The sequence below is a fragment of the Chlorocebus sabaeus genome, chromosome 22 (assembly GCF_047675955.1).
Source record: "Chlorocebus sabaeus isolate Y175 chromosome 22, mChlSab1.0.hap1, whole genome shotgun sequence".
NCBI lineage: Eukaryota > Metazoa > Chordata > Mammalia > Primates > Cercopithecidae > Chlorocebus > Chlorocebus sabaeus.
In genome coordinates, this window is record NC_132925.1 from 21,729,010 (window position 1) to 21,751,507 (window position 22,498).

At 40.8% G+C, this 22,498-nt stretch overlaps 1 protein-coding gene across 2 annotated transcripts in view; it reads left to right on the forward strand.

The window, feature by feature from the left end:
- Positions 1-20,037, forward strand: part of NFKBIZ (NFKB inhibitor zeta) — a 35,937-nt gene extending 15,900 nt beyond the window's left edge. Inside the window, exons 1-12 of one of the 2 annotated variants that reach the window (XM_007985955.3) lie at positions 8,758-9,265; positions 11,387-11,526; positions 12,036-12,066; positions 12,185-12,288; positions 12,390-13,165; positions 13,869-13,974; positions 14,370-14,516; positions 14,703-14,766; positions 15,056-15,225; positions 16,097-16,207; positions 16,336-16,503; positions 18,358-20,037. In XM_007985955.3, the coding sequence (XP_007984146.3) occupies positions 8,977-9,265; positions 11,387-11,526; positions 12,036-12,066; positions 12,185-12,288; positions 12,390-13,165; positions 13,869-13,974; positions 14,370-14,516; positions 14,703-14,766; positions 15,056-15,225; positions 16,097-16,207; positions 16,336-16,503; positions 18,358-18,411 (2,160 nt within the window). In that variant the 5' untranslated portion in view covers positions 8,758-8,976 and the 3' untranslated portion in view covers positions 18,412-20,037. Of the gene's footprint in view, positions 1-8,757; positions 9,266-11,386; positions 11,527-12,035; positions 12,067-12,184; positions 12,289-12,389; positions 13,166-13,868; positions 13,975-14,369; positions 14,517-14,702; positions 14,767-15,055; positions 15,226-16,096; positions 16,208-16,335; positions 16,504-18,357 lie in introns of those variants that run through there. The other variant, XM_007985957.3, reaches the window with a different exon arrangement.
- Positions 20,038-22,498: the final 2,461 nt, after the last annotated feature.

Consider the following 22,498-nt stretch of genomic DNA (forward strand, 5'->3'; position numbering starts at 1 on the left):
ATTGTAGCATTGCTGTGATTCAGGGTCTGTTTATAAGGCATCTGTTTATTGGGATGTTCAGCTGTGTGACCTGACTTTGTGCCGCCCATCAGAGGACAGACCTTTTGTACCTGCTGGGAAGCAGTGGAGTTACTTTACATGGTGGATGACTCACTCACACATAGTGGGTGCTCAGAAAATATTTGTGAGGAGGACAAAGTGGTATATGGCATCTCCTCTGATACTTTCATATAAAAGCAAGTTGCAGAGAGATGACTCCAGGGACACTATTAATTTTGTCTTCACACAATCAGTCCATAATATGCAACACTGTATATACTATACATACAGTACTTAATGGCATATCAAGTTTATTCTCTTAGCACTGAGCAGGACGTTCTGAGATGTGCAAACCTTTTGCTGATTCATCTGTATGATGATCAGGTTACTGGTTGGAGAAATTTCCTCATTATGGTATACTATGCTTTGACATCAGGTGCTAATAATTTACTGCAAACAGGACCTAGAGAATTACTTTTAAAGACAACCTTTTGATCTTTCCAGATTAAAACACACAAAATAATAGGTTACACCATTGTAAGGAAACAGCTTATAGAACTTACTAACTACAGCTGTCTATGCCATAGCCTGGTTGGTCAGGTGGCCTATTGGGAAGTATATGAGTGCCGGTAGAACTGAGTTCATATATCTCAGAAATAGTAATTGTTTCTATTATGTGGATACTATATGGACCAGAATGTTCATACAGCCAGGTATAGGCTCCACAAAGACAGAGAGCAGTGTTTGTCTGATGTACCACTGTGTCCCAGTACTTAGAAGAGTACCTGACATTTATAAAGCACTACCATATTGAAGAATAACTAGAATTTGAAAATACGTGGTCTGATTTACTCATCTGCATTAGAAAAATCTGTTAGAACACCCTGAAGTTTAAATGTTTCTTGAGATGTTGAAGTATGTTTTACATTGCTATGGGGATAATAACAAATTATTATTTTTAAGGGAAAGCATTCAACAAGTCAACACATAAGATGATATCTGTTTTGAAAGCTCCTGAAAGATTTTATGTTCTTTACAAAGAATTCTGGGCAAAAGACAGCTGGGTTTTTATATTTACAAGATAGATGAAAATAGTTTTATAATAATCCAAGTGCAGAGAATGATGAGATTCTAATTCAAGGGGCCAAAGTATTTGTTTTATCTGTACAGTATTGACATAAAATAATTTTGGAAGCATTTCCACTTGTTTCTACCATCCAGTTAAATATTGTACCAAGTAACTACCTACTAAGTAACAGGTACTTGGCTATTGACAAGGGATACATGTCTCGGGAGCTTATAGTGGAATAGAGGACACAGACGCATAAATGGTTAATTTTTAGCACATTCTCAGAGCTGTGATAGAAGTCTGTGTGGAGACTGAGAGGAAGGGCCCTTAGCCCAGAAGTGGGGGTGACAGGTGGGGTCAGGGGAGGGAGGGAGGGTCAGGGAAGGCTCCAGAAGTGTTGGCTATTAAGTGAATCTTGAGTGAGTGTTGGGTATTAAGTGAGCGTGAGTTTTTGGGTGAGGAAGAGGAGAGAAGAACAGCAAGAGCAAGTCCCAGAGCTGTGGGAAACTATACTCAGTTTCGTATACTGAAGGTAATGAGGAAGATGAAGCTTGTGAGGAAGGCAGGGCTTGGACATCTGCCATTCTAAGAAGATTGGACTCCATGCTAAAAGCAGTAGAGAGCCACTGAAGGATTTTTTTATTTTTTATTATACTTTAAGTTCTAGGGTACATGTGCACAATGTGCAGGTTTGTAACCGAAGGATTTTTAAACAGCGTAGAGCAAGCTTGTCCAACCTGTGGCCCATGGGCTGCAACATGTGGCCCAGGATGGCTTTGAATGTGGCCCAACACAAATTCATAAACTCTTTTAAAACGTTATGAGATTGTTTCGTGATTTTTTTTTTCTTTTTTCTTTTTTGTTTTAGCTCATCAGCTGCCATTAGTGTTAGTGTATTTTATGTGTGACCCAAGACAATTCTTCTTCCACTGTGGCTCAGGGAAGCCCAAAGATTGAACACCACTGGTGTGGAGGAATTCTTAGACCTGGCCGAAGAATTCCTGGCATTCCAGCATCCCATTGGCATGCTGATGGCAGTCTGGAGGATGGGTTTTAAGTGGGCAAGGCTGGATGGGTGATCATTTGCATCAGGTAAGAGATCAAGGCCTGTCTTGGATAGTGGAAATTAGAGATGGAGAAGAGAGGAGAGTTTCAGAACCAGCTGTTCAACAATTATGAATCCAATCTGGAACTATTGAGTTGACTGATAGGACATTGCCTACATTCGATCCCTAAAACTTATTTAAATCTTTACTTACTAATTTATTTTTAAAATCTGTATTTTCTAAAAAAAAAAACTTCATGCAAACAGTATTGTTTCACATCTTTGCAAATTTCTTAACTTCCGGTTTTACAGAAGACAGATTTTCATATTTGCTTCTGCATTTCATTTGTTGCAGTTGGCCAGGTGCAGGGGTTTATGCCTGTAATCCTAGTGACTTGGGAGGCTGAGGTGGGAGGATCACTTGAAGCCAGGAGTTCCAGACAAGCCTAGGCAACACAGCCAGACCCCGTCTCTACAAAACATGAAAAAAAAAAAAAAAATTAGCCAGGCCTGGTGGAGCATGCCTGTAGTCCTAGCTACTGGGGAGACTGAGGCGGGAGGAGAGCTTGAGCCCAGGAGTTAGAGGTTACAATGAGCTATAATCATGCCATTGCACTTCAGCCTTAGTGACAGAGTGAAACCCTGTCTCTTAAAAAAGAAACATGTGCCACAGTATGTTATGTTGGTGAAAATATAAAGAAAATCTGGTCTCATACACATATGTAGTTGGAAAAGGAAGAAATAGCTTAATAGTCTTTTCAGGTAATTTGGATATTCTAATTTAATATTATACCAGAACAAGTGGTAGTTCCTTAAAGGAGAGATACAAGATGGAACCTGAAACTATATCAATGAACTTTTTATATTCTGATACGTTAAAATCCATTGGCCACTCTCTCACTTTGAATGGCTCTTTCACCCATGTATGATTTTATAATGTCTTGCATTGTTCATTTGGAAATTATTAGTTAATTATGTTATGCAAATTTTCTAAATGTTGCCATATTTCATTATATAATGTTAAAAAAATCACATTTGTTAATAGCACATCACCATTGGACTTATCAAAAAAGTATTCTAGAACTAGGAAGCTATCAAGCTCAAGGTGTCCAACAGAAGTTCCCCAAAATTGTAATTTTTATTCAAAAACTTGAATTTTATTATTGGCAATAAATACTGTTAGTTATTTTCCTTGATGTGACAGGCTCACTTTGTTAATTAAAAAACAAAACAAAACCAAAAACTGACAAATACCTGAGTCTGAAACACAGTTTGTCAGTCAAGTATAATTGGTATTCCATGAAAAACAGAGGGCAGTTCAACTCACAACTCAAAACAGTATTTGATTAGAACAAATGGCAATGTCATATTGTTCAAGCTAATAGACAAGTGCATTTCCTTGAGACAATTATCATATTTCAGGATGCAGCACAAACTTCTATGCATATTTCCCATTTTGCCACATAAAATATTAAAATGATGTATACAAGAGTCAATTAAGACTGTTACTGTTTCGTCCAGGACTTTTTAGGTGAAACTGGCTTTTTTTCTTTTTCTTTCTGCAAGTAGACAGTGGTGAAGAATACAGTGATTACTAGTTCTTCTTGTTGCCACTGCCTTGATTTGTTTTAAGGCACCAGTAGTTTTACCCATTGCATTTGTACCCTCATTTCAAATGTAAACACAACTGTTTCAGGATAAATGATGAAATTTGAAGTTATTGTACATTTTGAATGTTTCAGCATTCCTTGTGTTTGTTGTCATACATTCAAATAAAAGACCTTTGATGACTGGCTGGTGCTGTAAGTGAATATAACTGAAATAGCAAGTCCAGACAGTCCATAAACCTATCCATTTCTAAGGCAAGGGTGCAATTCTGCAGACAAAACCAGTTTGCAGTTAAGTCTTTAATTCAGTGAGCTACTGTATCGTTGCAAAGTGGCAGTGCTGTGATTTCTTTTGCTGACTTTTCATCTAGAAAGCATTCAGCAAAATGAACTCTACCAGGCTTTACTGGTCTCTCACCTATGATGTTCATTTCTTCAGCCAAAGTAATATAATAACTTATCCTGTAAGATACTGGCTTTTTCGTCTCAAGTTTGAAAAGCTGTTCCAAATTGTCCTTAGCTTTTCAAAAGTTCATTACATCTACACTTAAAAATCCAATTCCGGCCGGGTGCAGTGGCTCATGCCTGTAATCTCAGCGCTTTGGGAGGCCGAGGAGCAGGGGATCATGAGGTCAGAAGATTGAGAACATCCTGGCTAACATGGTGAAACCCCGTCTCTATTAAAAATACAAAAAATTAGCTGAGCGTGGTGGCGGGAACCTGTAGTCCCAGCTACTTGGGAGGCTGAGGCAGGAGAATGGCGTGAACCTGGGTGGCGGAGCTTGCAGTGAGCTGAGATCGTGCCACCACACTCTAGCCTGGGTGACAGAGCAAGACTCTGTCTCAAAAAAAAAAAAAAAATCCAATTCCTTTTTTTTTTTTTTGAGACAAGGTCTTGCTCTGTCACTCAGGCTGGAGTGCAGTTGTATGATCATAGCCTACTGCTTGCAGCCTTGACTTCTTGGGCTCAAGTTATCCCCCCACTTCAGCCTCCCAAGGAGCTGGGACCACAGGCATGTGCCACTATGCCCAGCTAATTTTTTAATTTTTTATTTTATGTAGAGATGGGGTCTCGTTATATTGCCCAGGCTGGTCTTGAAGCAATACTGGGCTCAAGCAATACCTCCTGCCGTGGCCTCCCAAATTGCTGGGATTACAGGTGTGAGCCACTGCACCCAGCCCAGCCCTCAATTCCTTTTTTGAAACTCTGAATTATTGGTCTCAAGATAGTGTTACAATGTTAATTGACACCATAAAACTATGCAAAAATGTTCTACTGCATAAGATACAATAAGGTAAATTATTAACATTTATAAAGCCTGGGGAAAGATAGCGTTCTCATATATTTATTTCTTCTTTACAGTTTCTTCCAGTAGCTTTGGACTGGATTTCTCCCCTCTATGAGTTGTCACAGAACTCTCTGATGTATCATTTCATCTTTTTCAGTATCTTTAGCTGTAGACAGTACATCTGAGTCTGGAGGAAGTGAATCCTCTAATCTCTTTTTTTAAAGCAAAAGATGAGGCTCCAGAGTCAGTTTGATGAGGATTTTAATCTCTTCTTTGCTTTTGATGGAGCACTGTAACTGGACAAATTCTCAAGGCCCCATATTTCATATACAGTTTTTGTGCATCAGAAATCTCTGAGTGTTTTTCAGAGTTCTGACTCAAAATCTCTCATAAGACTACAGTCAAGATGTCGGCCAGAGCTGCAGTCATCTGAAGGCCTGATGTGCAGCGGCAGAATCTACTTTCAAAGTAGCTCACTCCCATGGCGGGCATATTGGTGCTGGCTGTTGGCCTCAGTTGACTTTTCCAGGCAGTGTCCTCCCACAGGAGGACATGGTGGCTGTCTCCCACAGCATGAGTGTTCAACCGTATTTGATTAGAACAGTGGCAGCATCCTATCATTTGACCTGATAGATCAAACTGAATTTGTATTTCGACATTTACATAAAGCAAAGTACATTTAAATTTTTTTGTAGCGATATTAACAACTGTTTTTGATGTGTGTGGGAGGGCTTCTGGGCATTGGGGGTTGTGGTCTTGTCAAACAGTACTGTTGCTTTGGCATTGCACAGAAAACTTCATGCTGAAACATTAGTCTTTTGTTGATCATCTTGGTCTATATTAAGTTCTCCAGAGGTCACGAATTTGTGGCTTGAATTTTCGTATCTCATGCAAAATGGGAAGATAATTAAAACAGGAGGATAATTAATTTTGTAAAAAATTACTTTCTATGGATTTATTTGAATGGGCATTTAAATCCTTTATTATACATAAAATATTAGTAGGTAGAAAACAAAATTCAAATAGATTTTATTGAGAAACTCTAACGTATTAGGGTTCTCCAGAGAAATAGAACCAATAGGGTACATATAAATACATAGAAAGGGATTTATTTTGAAGGATTGGCTCACACAATTATGGAGGCCAAGAAGTCCCACCATCTGCCATCCGTAAGCTGAAGAACCAGAAGAGCTGGTGATGCAGTTCTAGGTCAAGCCTGAAGGCCTGAGAACCAGGCGAGCTGGTGGTGTAAGTCCTAGTCAGAGTCTGAAGGCCCAAGAACCAGGAGTGCTGATGTCTAAGGGTAGGAAAAGATGGATGTCCCAGCTCAAGAAGATAGCTTCAGCCTTTTTGTTCTGTTCTGGCCCTCAGTGGATTGCAGGACGCCTGCCCACATTGGCGAGGGGGGATCTTCTTCACTCCGTCTACTGATTCAAATGCAAATATCTTCCAGAAACACTCTCACAGACATACCCCAAAATGATGTTTTACCAGCTGCCTGGGCATGCCTTAATCCAGTCAAATTGACACATCAAATTAACCATCACACTCAACATCTTATTTGGAGCATCTTTTAAATGATTTTGGTTTCCAAGGAATTGCAATTACTGAAGTCTTGTATTTTCCACAGATACACCAAGGGATTTGTTTTGTTTTTTATTTATTTATTTTTTAAAGTTATCAAAAAGTTGGAGGGAGAGACAGCAAGAAGTTTTAGGGAAATACACTTGTGAGAAACAAGGAAATACAGTCATGCATTGCTTAACGATGGAGATACATTCTGAGAAATGTGTCGTTAAGTGATTTTGTCGTTGTTTGAACATTATGGAATGTACTTGCACAAACCTAGATAGTCTAGCCTACTAGTCACCTAGGCTCTATGGTGTAGTCTATTGCTCCTGGTCTATAAACGTGCACAGCATGTTACTGTACTGAACACTGTAGGCAACTGTAACACAGAGGTATTTGTCTATCTAAACATATCTAAACATAGAAACAGTAAAAAATATGGTATTAAAATCTTACAGGACCGCCATTGTACATGGAGTTCATTGTTGACTTAAACATCATTTTGTGGGGCATGGCTGTATTTACTTTGGACCTGTCCCCACCAGGGTCTTATACCACTTACTAATACTGAGTAACAATCCAAACTCATGGTGTCCCTCCCTCCCTCCTAAAACCCTAACATTCTGCTCTGGTGTTTTCCATGTGATCTGGAGCTGGTGGTCCTGTTCACCTGGTCATGGCTCCAAGCCACGGCCTGACTGGGGACCCTTTCATTGCTCCCCACCTCCAAAAGAGCCAGACCTGTGGGTTCTGCCCTAGCAATGCTGCCCCGCTCTGCTTTCTTTCCATTTACTTTCTCCTTTCCCACTGTATCTGCCCCAGTACCCAGTCATTTCTCTCCTGGGCTACTGCAGTGGATCCTAATGGCCTCTGGGCTCCTCATCTTCTCTCAACTGCTTGCAGATTAATTTTGCCTACTTAAAATTCATGTTTTCTCAATGTTTACTAAATAAAATTCCAGTGTCTCAGCTGCTGGAGGTGCTCCACCCAAAGGCACCAAGTTACCTTTTATGTTTAATGTCATTGTCTTCTCCTGACAATCGTAAAAGGGGACTGTACACTATAATATGAACCCTCTCCTTAATTCTTTGCTCTTGTTCTTTCTGTAAATGCTGTGGGCCCCATGCCCCCCCATCCTTTAGGACCTATCTTAAATGCCACCACCCCTGCAAAGATTTTCCTTCTGTCCTCCTTTTTCCTCTACCAGACCTGTTGTTTCTCTTTTTAGGTGGCTCACTGAACTTTGTATCCCTCGTGTTATTTAATCATAATCGGTTTCTTTTAACATAGCATGTGTGTACTTAACCTTATCATTCCTGCATTTTTTGCTAGTTGGACTTGAACAAATAGTTGTATAAATCCATTGGAAAAAAGTATTCAAGAAAGGTCAAAATTACTGTGTTAGTTTATCAGATGCAATGTAAAGCTATGCAGAATTTAAAAAATTACATCTATGTATAATACAGACACCTATATGTTTATTATTTTGCTAAGATGGCTTTGTTCTAGTATTGAAGGATACAGAAGTGTGGCATTACTTTTTATTCATGGCTGCACCTAAAAAATTATTTGCGTCCCAGAAGATAATTTGAGAACATAAAAATGCTCCAACATCTCTTTCAATTCGGGATGTTGCCTAAAAATATCGACAAACGTTTTGAGAAGGGAGGCTACTACGCTGGGGCGCCCGAGGAGACAGGACCTTGAGAACCTTCCAGAGATGCGTTAACTGGGCTAACAGCTCGCCGCGCCAGGGCAGGCAGAGGGGTGAGGGGCGCGCTCCTTCCGGACTTGCCAGTCCCCAAGAACCAGGCCGACCGGTTCCCACCGCTGACTCCCGCCTCCCTCTGCAGGCCCAGCCCTGCGCCGCGCACCCTCTCCCCGGGCGCCCAGGCCCGGCGGGGGCCTAGAGGGCAGGACTGGCCCGGGCGAGGGTCGGGGTCCCGCAGGCGGGAGATGGAAGGCTGGAGGCGAGAGGCAGGAGGCGGGAAGCCGCGCGTTGTCGGGGTTTCCAGGTGAAGGGCAGGAAAACAACCGGTCGGTCTGGGCGGAGCCGGGCGGGCGGGGCGAGGGCGGAGGGCGGAGGGCGCATTGCCTCATCCTGTACATTTTACTGGAAATCGGCCGCATCCGGAGGAGGGGCTGGGAGGCGGCCCGGGCACCGCCAATGACCGGGCCGGGCGCCGGGGAGGTCGGCGAGCGCGGCGCCCGGTTAAATACCCTGGCAGCCTCGCGTCGCGCCCGTACCCGCCCGCGCCATCCGCCCGCCGACAGCTCTCTGATCCCGCCCGGGAGTCAGCCGCGCGCAGCGAGCCGGTGGCGCAGGTGTCGGGGTCCCCGAGCGCCCAGCCTGGGAGCATGATTGTGGACAAGCTGCTGGACGACAGCCGCGGCGGAGAGGGGCTGCGGGACGCGGCGGGCGGCTGCGGCCTCATGACCAGCCCACTCAACCTGGGCTACTTCTACGGCGCGTCGCCGCCCGCTGCCGCCCCGGGCGCCTGCGACGCTAGCTGCTCGGCCTCGGGCCCCTCGGCGCCCGGCTCTCCCGGCTCCGACTCCTCGGACTTCTCCTCCGCCTCGTCTGTGTCCTCCTGCGGCGCTGTGGAGTCCCGGCCAAGAGGCGGCGCCCGCGCCGAGCGCCAGCCAGGTACCAGCCGACCCCGCACCGCTGCGTTCTCGGGGCGCGCACGCCCTGGGAGGTTGGAAGACTCCCCAGATGGAGGGTGGCCCCTGCGCCCTCTTTAGAGCTAGGACGTACGCACCTTAGCCATCAATACCCCTCCCCGCCTTCCCCGGGCCGGACGCCTGCCAGATCTACACGCCCTTCGGCGGCCCGCTGTACCGGCGCCCTCTTGCGGGCCTCGGGGCTTCGGAAACCGCTCAGTCGAGCTCTGACTGCCGGTGACCAGGAGATCGCTCACTCTCTAAGAAGCAGCTTTGTTGAGTTATAATGAATATACTATGATGAGATTTGGGGTCTGATGTAGGTGTAATTTTCTTCTTGTGACTATTTTAGTGAAAAGCTGTAGCAGAGGATAAGGGTTTGGGGTTTGCGTTAAAGGTCATGACTTATTTCTTCGTCAGTATTTATGGAAGTTTTAAGTAAAAAGACTTGACCGTCAAAGAGAAGAAAACTGCTGTTATAAAGGCAGGCTGAAAACCAACTCAAGTTATGCTTTTAGTTTGGCGAGTTTCGGAAGTCTGCCCAGAATTTCTGAGGTCTTATTTTTGTTCTGTATGCCTTAAAAAAAAAACGGATAAGCCATATCTAGCAGAGAAAGACATAATGTTATCTCTCGTTGGCTGCGAAATGGTTTCCTTTCTTAGTGAACCGAGTTGCATAATTTGGGGGAAAACAGGATGCCCCTGTGGGTAGGCTAGAAAAACGCCTCGATAATTGAACCGTTGAGAGTCTAATCAGCATGGTTTTAAAGAACATCTCTTTCCGGTGTTTCCCGCTCTTAGCCACTCCTGTTTTGGTTGTCATTTATTTTAAAAAGTGATTTCTCATTTTCATTTTAAGTCATTTAAAATCATGTGAAAAGTGGTTTAAACCACTGTGTAGCAGATCCAGAAAGAATGTGTGTTTAGGACCTTTTCTTCCCCATTTGGCCTTCATCTGGCTGAAACTGTTTTGCTAGTCGCTTGGTTTACCACACGGCCGCAGGGGATTTCTGAAACTGCATTTTTTTTTTTTAAATCTCTGTGACGTTGGATTATTAACTACTGTCATTCCAGAAAAATGCTGTGTTAGATTCTGCCAATTCTGGTATCTTTTGAAATCCCTAAACTTAAAAGCCAACTAATGTTTCACTTACCCTATCATTGAACTATTTATCTCATATATTTATGATAGATACATATGTTCAAATTATGCGTTGTTTCTTGCCCCACCTTGTTTTTTCTACACTTGATGGAGTGGCTGAATTATTCATTTCGTGACTTTTTGTGAATTTATGTTCAACACATATACTAAGAGGTTGTGACATAATAGTGATCAGAAGTAGTGTACTGTACTTCTATACTAAATGCTAAAGTGTATTTCAAAATTTAAAAGTGAAACAAGCATATTTCCTTTTTACTTAGAAGACCTGTGTAAGTAATTCCAAAAACAGTCAGTAAGGGGAAATCCTGTTTGCATATGTAGAAATGTGTTTAAGCTCAGTTGATTTAAGCAGCTTTTTTTTTTGGCACAGTTGAATTGAAGGAAATAATAAGACATGAATCTAAGACATTGTTAATTGTCAGGTTTTGGTACATTGAGATCTTTGAAAGAAGTTGTTTTGTGCCTTCTTGGGTAAGCGGAATTGATAGACTTTAAAATTTCTATGTGAACATAAAACCATTGGTTTAAAAAGCTAAAAGTGCATCATTTATCACTTGCTCCCCAAGGTTTTTCCAAAGTCAAGAATAATTATAGATCTATGAGAGTCAGGATGGCAAAATCTGTGATCCATTCTCATGGGTGGTTAGAGCCGAAAGATAGAGAGGCTTAATTTGGGTTTGCCTCTTGGTTCTGAGGATCCTTGACCATGTTTTTATGAGCTTTAATTTCTCAGGGTACCCAGTAGAGAAAGGTATCAGGCAACTTAGGAGCCTTGAGCAGAGCTCGGGACTCACAATGATTGACCAGAGCAAGTTGGAAATATTTTGCAATCTGCTGCTTGGGGACTGTATACATTAGGCAACAGCTATACTTTTGGGATTAGTAATGTTTATGTCTGTGAAGATATTTAACCAGGAATATGTTTTGTTTTCTTTTGAACAGTTGAGCCCCATATGGGGGTTGGCAGGCAGCAGAGGGGCCCTTTTCAAGGTGTTCGGGTGAAGAACTCGGTGAAGGAACTCCTGTTGCACATCCGAAGTCATAAACAGAAGGGCTCTGGCCAAGCTGTGGATGATTTTAAGGTGACATCTATTTTTCTGTTTTGAGCGTAGAGTGGTGGGGAGGGGTTAGTCTGTCAGGGTTGTTATGATGGCCTAGGTCCAGTCATCAAGTAAGTTACTTGAAATTTTTCGTAGATGACAGAGTCCATAGGACAGAGACCATATTTGGTCTATTGCATCCTACTGAGCCCAGTGCCAGACACCTGGTAGGTGGGCAAGAGAAACTTAATGAGTGAATAAATGAAGGCAAGTTCAGGGACTCAACCGAAATGGAACATTTTAACTAGAAGGGGAAAAATCAAATGCTCTTATTAATTTCATCTTGACTTGCGTTGAGCTAAGGTGAAAGTGAAAATGAGGAAGTTGCAAGATGGAATAAAAATTGACATAGAAAATAAATATTGATAGAAAAACCGTATCAGAGATTTATGGTAAGATATAAGGGGTGTTAGAGATAAGCTTACTTACTGATGTATATTAAGAGGAAGTCATTTTGTATACACTAAATTGGAAACTTTTTTCTTTTATAGACACAAGGTGTGAACATAGAACAGTTCAGAGGTAAGAGTTACTTGTATTGATAATTTTTCCGGGGCTTTAGAGTCAAATCATAGAGTGTAATTGCGGGTAACATGTATAAAATAAGATGATCACAGAGGCTGTATTCCTTTGGGCACAGAATGGAAGAACACAGTATCATATGGTGGGAAAAGGAAAGGGCCTGATTCGTCGTCTGATGGACCAGCTTGCAAAAGGCCAGCTCTGTTGCATTCCCACTTTTTGGTAAGTATCTTACAATTTTCCTCTGATTATCCTTTGGGAATTATTCCTGGGATAATTTTAGAAGGAAGTGAGTGTGCAAGTTGCATTTTACTTCTTTCCAGACACCACCTCAAACACCAACGCCCGGGGAGAGCATGGAAGATGTTCATCACAATGAACCCAAACAGGACAGCAGTGCTGATCTGCTTCAGAACATCATCAACATTAAGAATGAATGCAGCCCCGTTTCCCTGAACACAGTTCAAGTTAGCTGGTTGAACCCCGTGGTGGTCCCTCAGAGCTCCCCTGCAGAGCAGTGTCAAGACTTCCATGGAGGGCAGGTCTTTTCTCCACCTCAGAAATACCAACCATTCCAAGTCAACAGCCCCCCACAAGTGATAGACCAGGCTTCCCTGTACCAGTATTCTCCACAGAACCAGCATGTAGAGCAGCAGCCGCACTATACCCACAAACCAACTCTGGAATACAGTCGTTTCTCCAGACCTTCCCAGTCCCCCACTTACGAACCAAACCTCTTTGTTGGTCAAGAATCACAGTTTTGCCCGAACGAAAGCTTAGTTTCCTTTCTTAATAATGAAAGGGAATCTGAGAATATTGCTAATCCCGTTCCGACTTCCTCCAGTGTTCAACAGCAAAATGATGCTCACTTGCACGGCTTCAGCATGATGTCCACCAGCCTCTGTGAGGCCATGGCGGGGCACGAGATGGCCTCTGACGCTTCAAACGCTTCACTGCCATTCCCAAACATCCCTGGAAATCCAATGAATACCACACAGTTAGGGAAATCACTTTTTCAGTGGCAAGTGGAGCAGGAAGAAAGCAAATTGGCAAATGTTTCCCAAGACCAGTTTCTTTCAAAGGATGCAGATGGTGACACGTGAGTATCCTTTTATCTCGTGTTCTTAATTAGGTAAGCCACACTTGTTGGACTAGTAAGCGTAGAATTTTTGTAGGGTATACCAAGGTATACCTTAGTGGTTGGCTAACCAAGATGACTAGCATAGATAGAAACCGTCATGCAGTGATAGCTAATATGTCAAGAAAGGGGTTTCCTTCAAAGAAATGTTTTGGCTGAACAAATAACCTGTTCTAAATTGTAAAAATATCTGTGTCATCTTGAATAATTGGGTTTGGAAGACCAGCGTAGACTGTAGAACAGAAACAATTAGATCATGATTAGGGATAAACTGTGAGTTGGTTTGCAGATTGATCTTAATCTGTCCTGATGCCTTTGTGGCCTTGGGCAAGTTATTTAACCTCTTTATGTCTCAGTTCCTAGAGATGTAAAATGATAATACCTCTTGTATAGGGATTTTATGAGTATTAAAAATAATAGATGTAAGGTGATCAGCATGGTGCTTGACATTCTTTTTCTTATTTCTGATAGCCTAACCCATCCTGTTCCAACTGGGGTGTATTATCAATGTAGCAGAAAAGACAAATTATGCTTTGTAATGTTTCATTTGAGTGTACCAATATATAAAAAGGGGGCTAAAGGAAGAATTTTTTTTTTTTTTTTCAAAAGAACAACTTAGTGAAATCAGAAATAATTCACCCCTTTTCCTTTCTATGTTCCCCAGGTTCCTTCATATTGCTGTTGCCCAAGGGAGAAGAGCACTTTCCTATGTTCTAGCAAGAAAGATGAATGCACTTCACATGCTGGATATTAAAGAGCACAATGGACAGGTGAGGACCTTGACAGAGTCTGAAATGGCAACGAGGGGGTCATGGTGAAGTGAATGATGACCAGCCTTATGATGGTCATCATTAGAGCTGTGAATGATGACCATCTTAGAGCTCAACATCAAGAGAGTTTAGTTAATATTAACTTTGAGATGTTGACTTTTTGCTATCATTAACCTTGAAGTTATTAACTTTGTAGCTATTTGACCAAACACTGAGTGTAATAAAGCCACACCCTCGGCTTACTTTAGTTTCCTTGTCTTACAGTATTTGATTGCTTATTCAAAGGATTTATTTTCTCTATGTGGGTTTTTCCCTCAGTCATAGTTTAGTTTCATATTCCTTGTTATGATAACATTGTATGTTTAAAATACCTTTTTTCCTCTGGATATCCACAGAGTGCCTTTCAGGTGGCAGTGGCTGCCAATCAGCATCTCATTGTGCAGGATCTGGTGAACCTCGGGGCGCAGGTGAACACCACAGACTGCTGGGGAAGAACACCTCTGCATGTCTGTGCTGAGAAGGGCCACTGCCAGGTGCTTCAGGTAAGAGGCAGCAGACCAGGCTTCCATCATTGCAAGGCCAGAGAGATACAGTTGGATATTAGAAGTTGGATATAGGTTGCCTATTGCAATAATCTATGTTGAGTTAACTTATTCATTTCTTGGGGATTCTAATAGGTATATGCGCAGCTTGTGTTGCTAACAGATGTCTGTTTTTAAACTCTGCAGGCGATTCAGAAGGGAGCAGTGGGAAGTAATCAGTTTGTGGATCTTGAGGCAACTAACTATGATGGTAAGCAACTGAAACTTTATTAGATTGAGAGCCACTTAGAGAGGGGGACCCATAAGGTCTAAGGGTACTAAGTATCATACTAAGAAGGAAGATAATTAAAGCGAAAATATTCTGTAGATAAAATTAGCACCGAGACCCAACAAAGGGACTATATTCAGATTGCTTTATTAGTTCTTGTGAAGCCCATTTGTAGGTTAAGTTAGAGGCCATCCTCAACTTTTGTCGTTATAGAAGGACCAAAAGACCTGATGGGATGCTCGACCACTGCTTGATTATACTTTTCTTCTAGGCCTGACTCCCCTTCATTGTGCAGTCATAGCCCACAATGCTGTGGTCCATGAACTCCAGAGAAATCAACAGCCTCATTCACCTGAAGTTCAGGAGCTTTTACTGAAGAATAAGAGTCTGGTTGATACCATTAAGTGCCTAATTCAGATGGGAGCAGCGGTGGAAGCGAAGGTAAATTCAAAGAAAAGGTTTAAGATGGGGTAGGGGAGAAGCTGGTTATAGCAGAAGAGCAAAAGACCTTGCTTCCAAGTACAGATTCAAACTTCCTTTTTTTTTTTTTTTTTTTGAAATTAATGGTGTGAGTAGCAATGTATGGGGTGGTTAAGAAGCCCAGATTTTAACAGATCATTTCATGTGTTTTTTTGATTTGCTTTGAATCTGTGGATTAACCAAAAGGTCATTCAGGTGTAAAATAGTCTTTGAAAGGAAAAGAACATGCCTGAAATTGATACTGTCATTTTGGCTTCCATTTTCATACACTGAGAATAAAGGTAGTGCTTTTTGTAAGGGTTTCTTCATTGTTGTGGGATGTGGAATTCATCTTCTGTTTTTTACGCTGGAAAATATTCTTTTAAAATTTGGTTTTATTCACTGAATATGTGGGGGAAAATTGCCTAAGTCATAAACCATTTGGACCCTTGAGGCTTACTGTCTAGTAAAAGAGGTGAGAGATAACAGCTAAATATGACTCTACAGGGACGCTACCAAGTCTGGAAATGCAGATGAATACATAATACATGGTTTACTGATAATATTACGACATAGGATTTAAAAATATCATTTATTTTTCTACATTTTATGGCCACTCTGTATAAAAAGGTACATTGTGACAAGAGGCATATAGGCAAATTAATAGGAAATTTAAGAGAAATAAAAGATTCCCTTTAGCTTGGGATTAAGCAAGGCATTGTGGAGAAGGGAACATTCAAAGTGAGTCTCTGAAGCCAAATCAGACATTCAAGAGACTGGGTGAAAAGTGTATTCCAAGGCATGGTATCTGGATTTTCTTTTTTTTTTTTCTCTCCCTCTTGCCTTTGACAAGGATCGCAAAAGTGGCCGCACAGCCCTGCATTTGGCAGCTGAAGAAGCAAATCTGGAACTCATTCGCCTCTTTTTGGAGCTGCCCAGTTGCCTGTCTTTTGTGAATGCAAAGGTACTTTTAGAAAGCTTTAATAACCACATCAGAGTGGGAATGGCCTTCTGTATACCTTCTCAAAGTTTTTGAGCTCCTTTCATGAAATTTCCCCCTTCCTGATGTCTGGTATTTCGTTGTATCTTCAGGCTTACAATGGCAACACTGCCCTCCATGTTGCTGCCAGCCTGCAGTACCGGCTGACACAATTAGATGCCGTCCGCCTGTTGATGAGGAAGGGAGCCGACCCAAGTACTCGGAACTTGGAGAACGAACAGCCAGTGCATTTGGTTCCCGATGGCCCTGTGGGAGAACAGGTGAGAGGCACAGGAGGGAGAGGAAGTACTTTTTGGCACTCCAGTCTGAAACCTAAAGGGAGACTAGGCTGTGCAGGGCAGAGGCCAGCTGTTGCTCTTTAGGTGGGCTCTATCAGTGTCTGCGTCTTACGGTAGCCGTCATAGCATTTTGGTGTTCCTCTTCCTTTGGAAACAGAGCAATTAAGAAATCTGAGGGTTTATCCATAGACTCAAAATGGTGAGAGGTCAGGTAATATTCTGTGACACAGACTTAGGGTTAGAGTAAGTCAGAATGGTTTAAGGTGTGGAAAGAGAAGGTACCAAGGTTCCTGCAGATACCAAGGAAAGAGAATCTTAGTCTTGTAAGGTATGAGCCTTCAAATATTGTGGATATTAAATGAGTTGTTATATGTGGAGTGCTGACAATAGTCCCAGGTACAGAGTAAGAAGAGCTCAGTGAACATCAATAGTTAGAATTATTTCTGTCTACGAAGTGATACTGAACCAAAAATGGAAAAATTATGTAATTTCAAGCCTAGAAATACTTTATACTTTAAACAGAATTAATGCTTTATTCATCAAATATGGTTATATATTATCATTGAGGATTGAATAGTTTCATGAGTAAACTTTTTAGATAATAAGAACTTAATCTTTTAAGAACTTAAAATGTTTTTGATAGAACTCTTTTCCCGGAGGGAATGAGGGGGATTGTGGCTGTGGGTAGGTCATTACATACTTTACTAATCACAAAATAAAATATGTGGAATGCAGTTTAGCTTTTTCTTTGATTCTGAGCTGTCATTATGACCATAATGTTATAGTAGCCCCTATGTAGAGAGCTTTGTGTAATTTAGAAAGAATCTTTCGATAGTTTGTAAAGCGTTTTCATGTATATTTTAATAGTTAGAAGAACTTTGCAACTTTCAAGTTTCAACTGAGAAAATTGATATTCAGAGAGGTTCCAAGGACCATCATTAACTTGTAAAAAGGCAGAGTCCTAAGCCCAGTATTTGCTTCTACTTCACTGTTTGTGGTATGCAGTCATATAACTATGCTCTCAGGGATTATTGAGGTATTAAGCCATTTAGCTCTTCATTGAATGTTCTCAGATGATCTCCTTTTTGCGTTGGTATTTTGTGTGTGTTGGGAGGTAGGGGGTCTTTTCCCTGGCTTTTATCGTCATACCGTGATCGTGTGTTTCCTTCTAGCAGCTCTCAGTTGTATCGCCTACCCCAATCTCCTTTCTTCTAAATTGTTGCTTCGTATCTGCTGGAGGCTGAGAGAGAGAAAATAAAATTTATCAGACTGGGTTATAAAATGAACCACTCTGAATGAGCGGGGATCTTTTCTGTGATCCATGAAGTTATGTGTAGATGCTTTAATACTTGGATATCATGACAGCTGTTTTGACTCGAATGGTATTAAGGATTTACTTGTGTGTGTGTATCATAAAATGTGGGTTTTGTGTTCCTGTTAGTTGAGGCTGACTTCAAGATAAGCGAGATATTATAATTTGCCTTAATTACTGCCTTATATTAAATGTTCTCACAAATAGCAGGACTAAAAATTAGGAAAAGAATATAGGTGTTATTTAAGTTTATGGAGATTTTCAACTTCAGATAATTTTTAATGGAGATGTTTTACTTTCTTGGACCCAAAGATTATTATAGGAGATCTGAAATAAGCTTTAAAAGTTTAGTATTTTTAAGAGTCACCACAAAATCTTGAGAAGTATTGTGTGTATTTCTTCATATACTTACAAGTTAATAGGAGTAGTGTAGACTGTATAAGAAAGGAATGAAACTCAAAAGGAAATACACTGCATTGGCCATAAGAAATAAACTTCACAAATTTTATTTGTTTCTCTTCCAGATCCGACGTATCCTGAAGGGGAAGTCCATTCAGCAGAGAGCTCCACCGTATTAGCTCCATTAGCTTGGAGCCTGGCTAGCAACACTCACTGTCAGTTAGGCAGTCCTGATATATCTGTACATAGACCATTTGCCTCATATTGGCAAATGTAAGTTGTTTCTATGAAACAAACATATTTAGTTCACTATTATATAGTGGGTTATATTAAAAGAAAAGAAAAATATCTAATTTCTCTTGGCAGATTTGCATATTTCATACCCAGGTATCTGGGATCTAGACATATGAATTTGATCTGAGTGGTAACATTGCCTTCAATTAACAGTAGCTTGTGAGTAGCAAGGACTTTGATCTGTGGCACAAAACATTGTTAATATTTTCAAAGCAGGTACATTGTAACTGTTTCTTTAAGAAAAATGAAAGCGTGTGAAAGGAAAAACGTAAATACAGCATTGAGGCTTCATTTGGCCTTATGCAGTCCCTGGGAGTTACTGGCACTGGACAGGCTTCAGTCATTGGACTAGAAGAAAGGTGTCCATGGTTAGAATTTGATCTTTGCAAACTGTATGTAATTGTTATTTTTGTCCTTAAAATATTGTACATACTTGGTCATTAACATGGTCATATTTGAAAATGTGTAAGTCAGTAAAATAGAAAAGAACAAGTGAATTGTTGCTATTTAAAATTTATTTTACAATTCCAAGGAGTTTTTATTGTGTAATCACTAAGTCTTTGTAGATAAAGCAGTTGGGGAGTTATGGAGTTGTTCCTCTATTGGCTGAAAGATATGTTTGAATTGTAAAGATGCTTTTTCTCATGCATTGAAATTAGACATTATTTGTAGGGAATTGCGTGCTTTTTTACCTTCCCGAGACAGGGTCTTGCTCTGGCACCCAGGCTGGAGTGCAGTGGCATGATCTTGACTCACTTCAGGCTTGACCTGGACTCAAGTGATCCTCCCACCTCAGCCTCCTGAGTAGCTGTGACTACAGGTGTGCACCACCACACCTGGCTAATTTTATTTTTTGTAGAAGCAGGATCTTGCCACCTTGCCCAGGTTGGTCTTGAACTCCTGAGCTCATGCCATCTGCCTGCCTTACCCTCCCAAAATTCTGGGATTACAGGAGTGAGCCACCATACCTGGCTGGCAATTGCATGGAAGAGAACACCTCTTTATGGCTTACTCTCTAGAATTTCTGATTTACGTGTTCTGTTGAAATTTTTGTTTTTTTTTTACGTTTATAGAAACAACAAAAAGTCAATATTGAAACATGTCTTCCTGTCCTGTTTTCTGTTGTCAAATGATGATAATGTGCCATGATGTTTTACATATATCATTCAGAAAAAGTTTTGTTTTTTAATAATATTCTATTAACATTATTTTGCTTGCCACTGGCATGCCTGAGGAATGCATTTGGCTGTGATTACACACTAAGTTTTTGTAATAAATTTGACATTAAAAATCTTTTTTAAAAAAATCTCATTTGTGACTAACTTATGTTTGCAGCTGAGTACTTAAATTCTTTTAAAAAGATACCCTTTGGATTGATCACATTGTTTGACCCAGTATGTCTTGTAGACACATTAGTTATAATCACCTTGTATCTCTAAATATGGTGTGATATGAACCAGTCCATTCACGTTGGAAAAACTGATGGTTTTAAATAAAATAATTCACTAATATTATTTGTCTTACATGCATTTTCTTTTCCTAGTGCCTTATTTATATTTCCCTAGATAGAAAAAAGTACTATTGATGATTTTAAATGCCTTTGAGTGAGTTAATATGTGTTAATTTGGGTTTTTTGGATAACATGTTTCCTGAAAGTATACAAGATTTAAAATCAAAATCAATTTGATAAGTTTACTAGTAGAAGTGTGTTAGGTTTTGAAATTATCATGGAAGTTTAATAGATGCTGTCAATCATTCAGATGTTTAGATGCTAAAAAAAAAAAAAAGGCTAAGTGGGAGCAGTGAATCATAGGAAGAACAGTTTGGAGATTACCAGGATCATCCTTAGAGAAATGTAAACCTGGGAAAGGTTCTTCCCTTTGCCAGCAAGCCATTTTGACATGTGTGAGAACAAACACATCAGTATCTGTCAGTATGTCATTACAATTACTGCACATATATTCTAGTTCTTATAGCCTGTTTTGAGAATCTGGTGAAAGCTATGAATCCTTTCCCTGGAAAAATGCAAATATATGTATACACACAAATGCTATGTACAATATTTGGGGCTTTACAACCTTCAGAAGACCATGACTCACAAGAATCCACTCGTTTCATTTCTGCACATCAAATATTTTCCTTCTTTCATATAACAAAATCTTTAGAATAATTTGCTTTGCAAATGCAACCTGTTAACCAGAACAGCAGAAATGATGTACTCCCACTGAATATAGCTGTCCAGTGAGCTTTACCCAAGTGAGCTTCTATATTAATCTCAAATTCTCTCATAGTTGAACCAGTATCTAGCAAGTATGTGTGTGTGTGCACGCACGCACGCAAAGATGTAAATAATTTGACGCTAAGACATTTCTTAGCCTTAAGATATTTATGTGAGAGACATGGCATTTATTTTACTATGCAGACTATGTTAGATAGTATTGAAAAAGGAAGTACAGAGATTCAGGAGGAATAATTTCTTTCTGACTGGGGAGGATTCAAGGTAGAGCATTTGAACTGTATCTTCTGAATAGTTGATTTGGATGTTCATATAAAGAGAGGAGAGGCAGGTGAAAGAAACAAACAGTATGAACCAAAGCATAGCCGTCTGTGGGAATAGCAGGTGATTTTAATATAGTTAGTTAGACTGTGGAGTGGCCGATAAAATTCATCTTGTGTTCCACCTCTGGTAATATTCTCGAGTATCAAGTTGAGAAAGATCCTTGGGCTCGTAGGTACTTGTCAGGAGAGGTTGCTGTGATTGATTCGTGATACCTGCCACAGGAATATGGGAAATGGCTCTTGATTGAATATATCTTAAAGCCTCACAGAAGCCAAGACTGTGCTCATTGCTGCAACTTCAGTGCCTAGCACAGTGCCTGGCACATGGAAATGGTTCATAAAATATTGGTTAAATGAGTGAACCAATGTATGCCAGTCCTACTTAGAGTCACTGATTGTGTTGGGGGAGGTGATGTTTTGAGCCAGAGTTATACTATTAATTACTAATGAATTATTGACTGTCATGGTTCTGAATTTAATTCTGCCACATGATTTCACAGTGGCATGGATGATATGTTAATGAAAATGGGCATGGGCATAGTTGGACTCATTAAAGAAAATAAATTAGGCAGTCTGTCTTTACAAAGGGTTAATGCTGGGTGCAGTGGCTCACGCCTGTAATTCCAGCACTTTGGGAGGCTGAGGCGGGCGGATCATGAGGTCAGGAGATCGAGACCATCCTGGCTAACACGGTGAAACCCCGTCTCTACTAAAAATACAAAAAATTAGCCGGGCGTGGTGGCGGGCGCCTCTAGTCCCAGTTACTCAGAGGCTGAGGCAGGAGAATGGCGGGAACCCGGGAGGCAGAGCTTGCAGTGAACCCAGATCGCGCCACTGCACTCCAGCCTAGGCGTCAAAGTGAGACTCCTTCTCAAAAAAAAAAAAAAAAAAAAAAAAAAAACCCAAACAAAAAAACCTGCAAACGACTAGTGTTAGTGCTGTAGTTTGATATTGACTAAGAAATCCCTACAAGAGTCGGAGACCAAATCTTCCAGCTCAATTTGTTAGTCAAATCAGTAACATTTAATATCCTTTCTATATTTTTGCTTAATCAGGACAGGAAAATTTCCTCAAACGTCTCTGACTTTTAACAAATGTCAACTTAAACATATGGCCACTAACTTCCATTTTCTGATAACCTCAGTTGTTCTGTATTGAATATGACCTCAGAGAGAAATCAGCTTCAGTCACTGGCTAAGTTTGTGACGGTTCCTCTGAGATCAGGCCTGGGTACAAGGTTTGAGATTACTTGTAACCATGCTACTAGGTTTTGGCTATACCTGCTGGTGCCCTGGATTAATCCTTGAGAGAAGGGGAGATACTGCCTTATTAGTCATCAGAGGCCCTGCACCTAGCACAGTATCTGATACATTGTAGACATTCAATAAATAGTTCCTAAATTGAATTTAATTT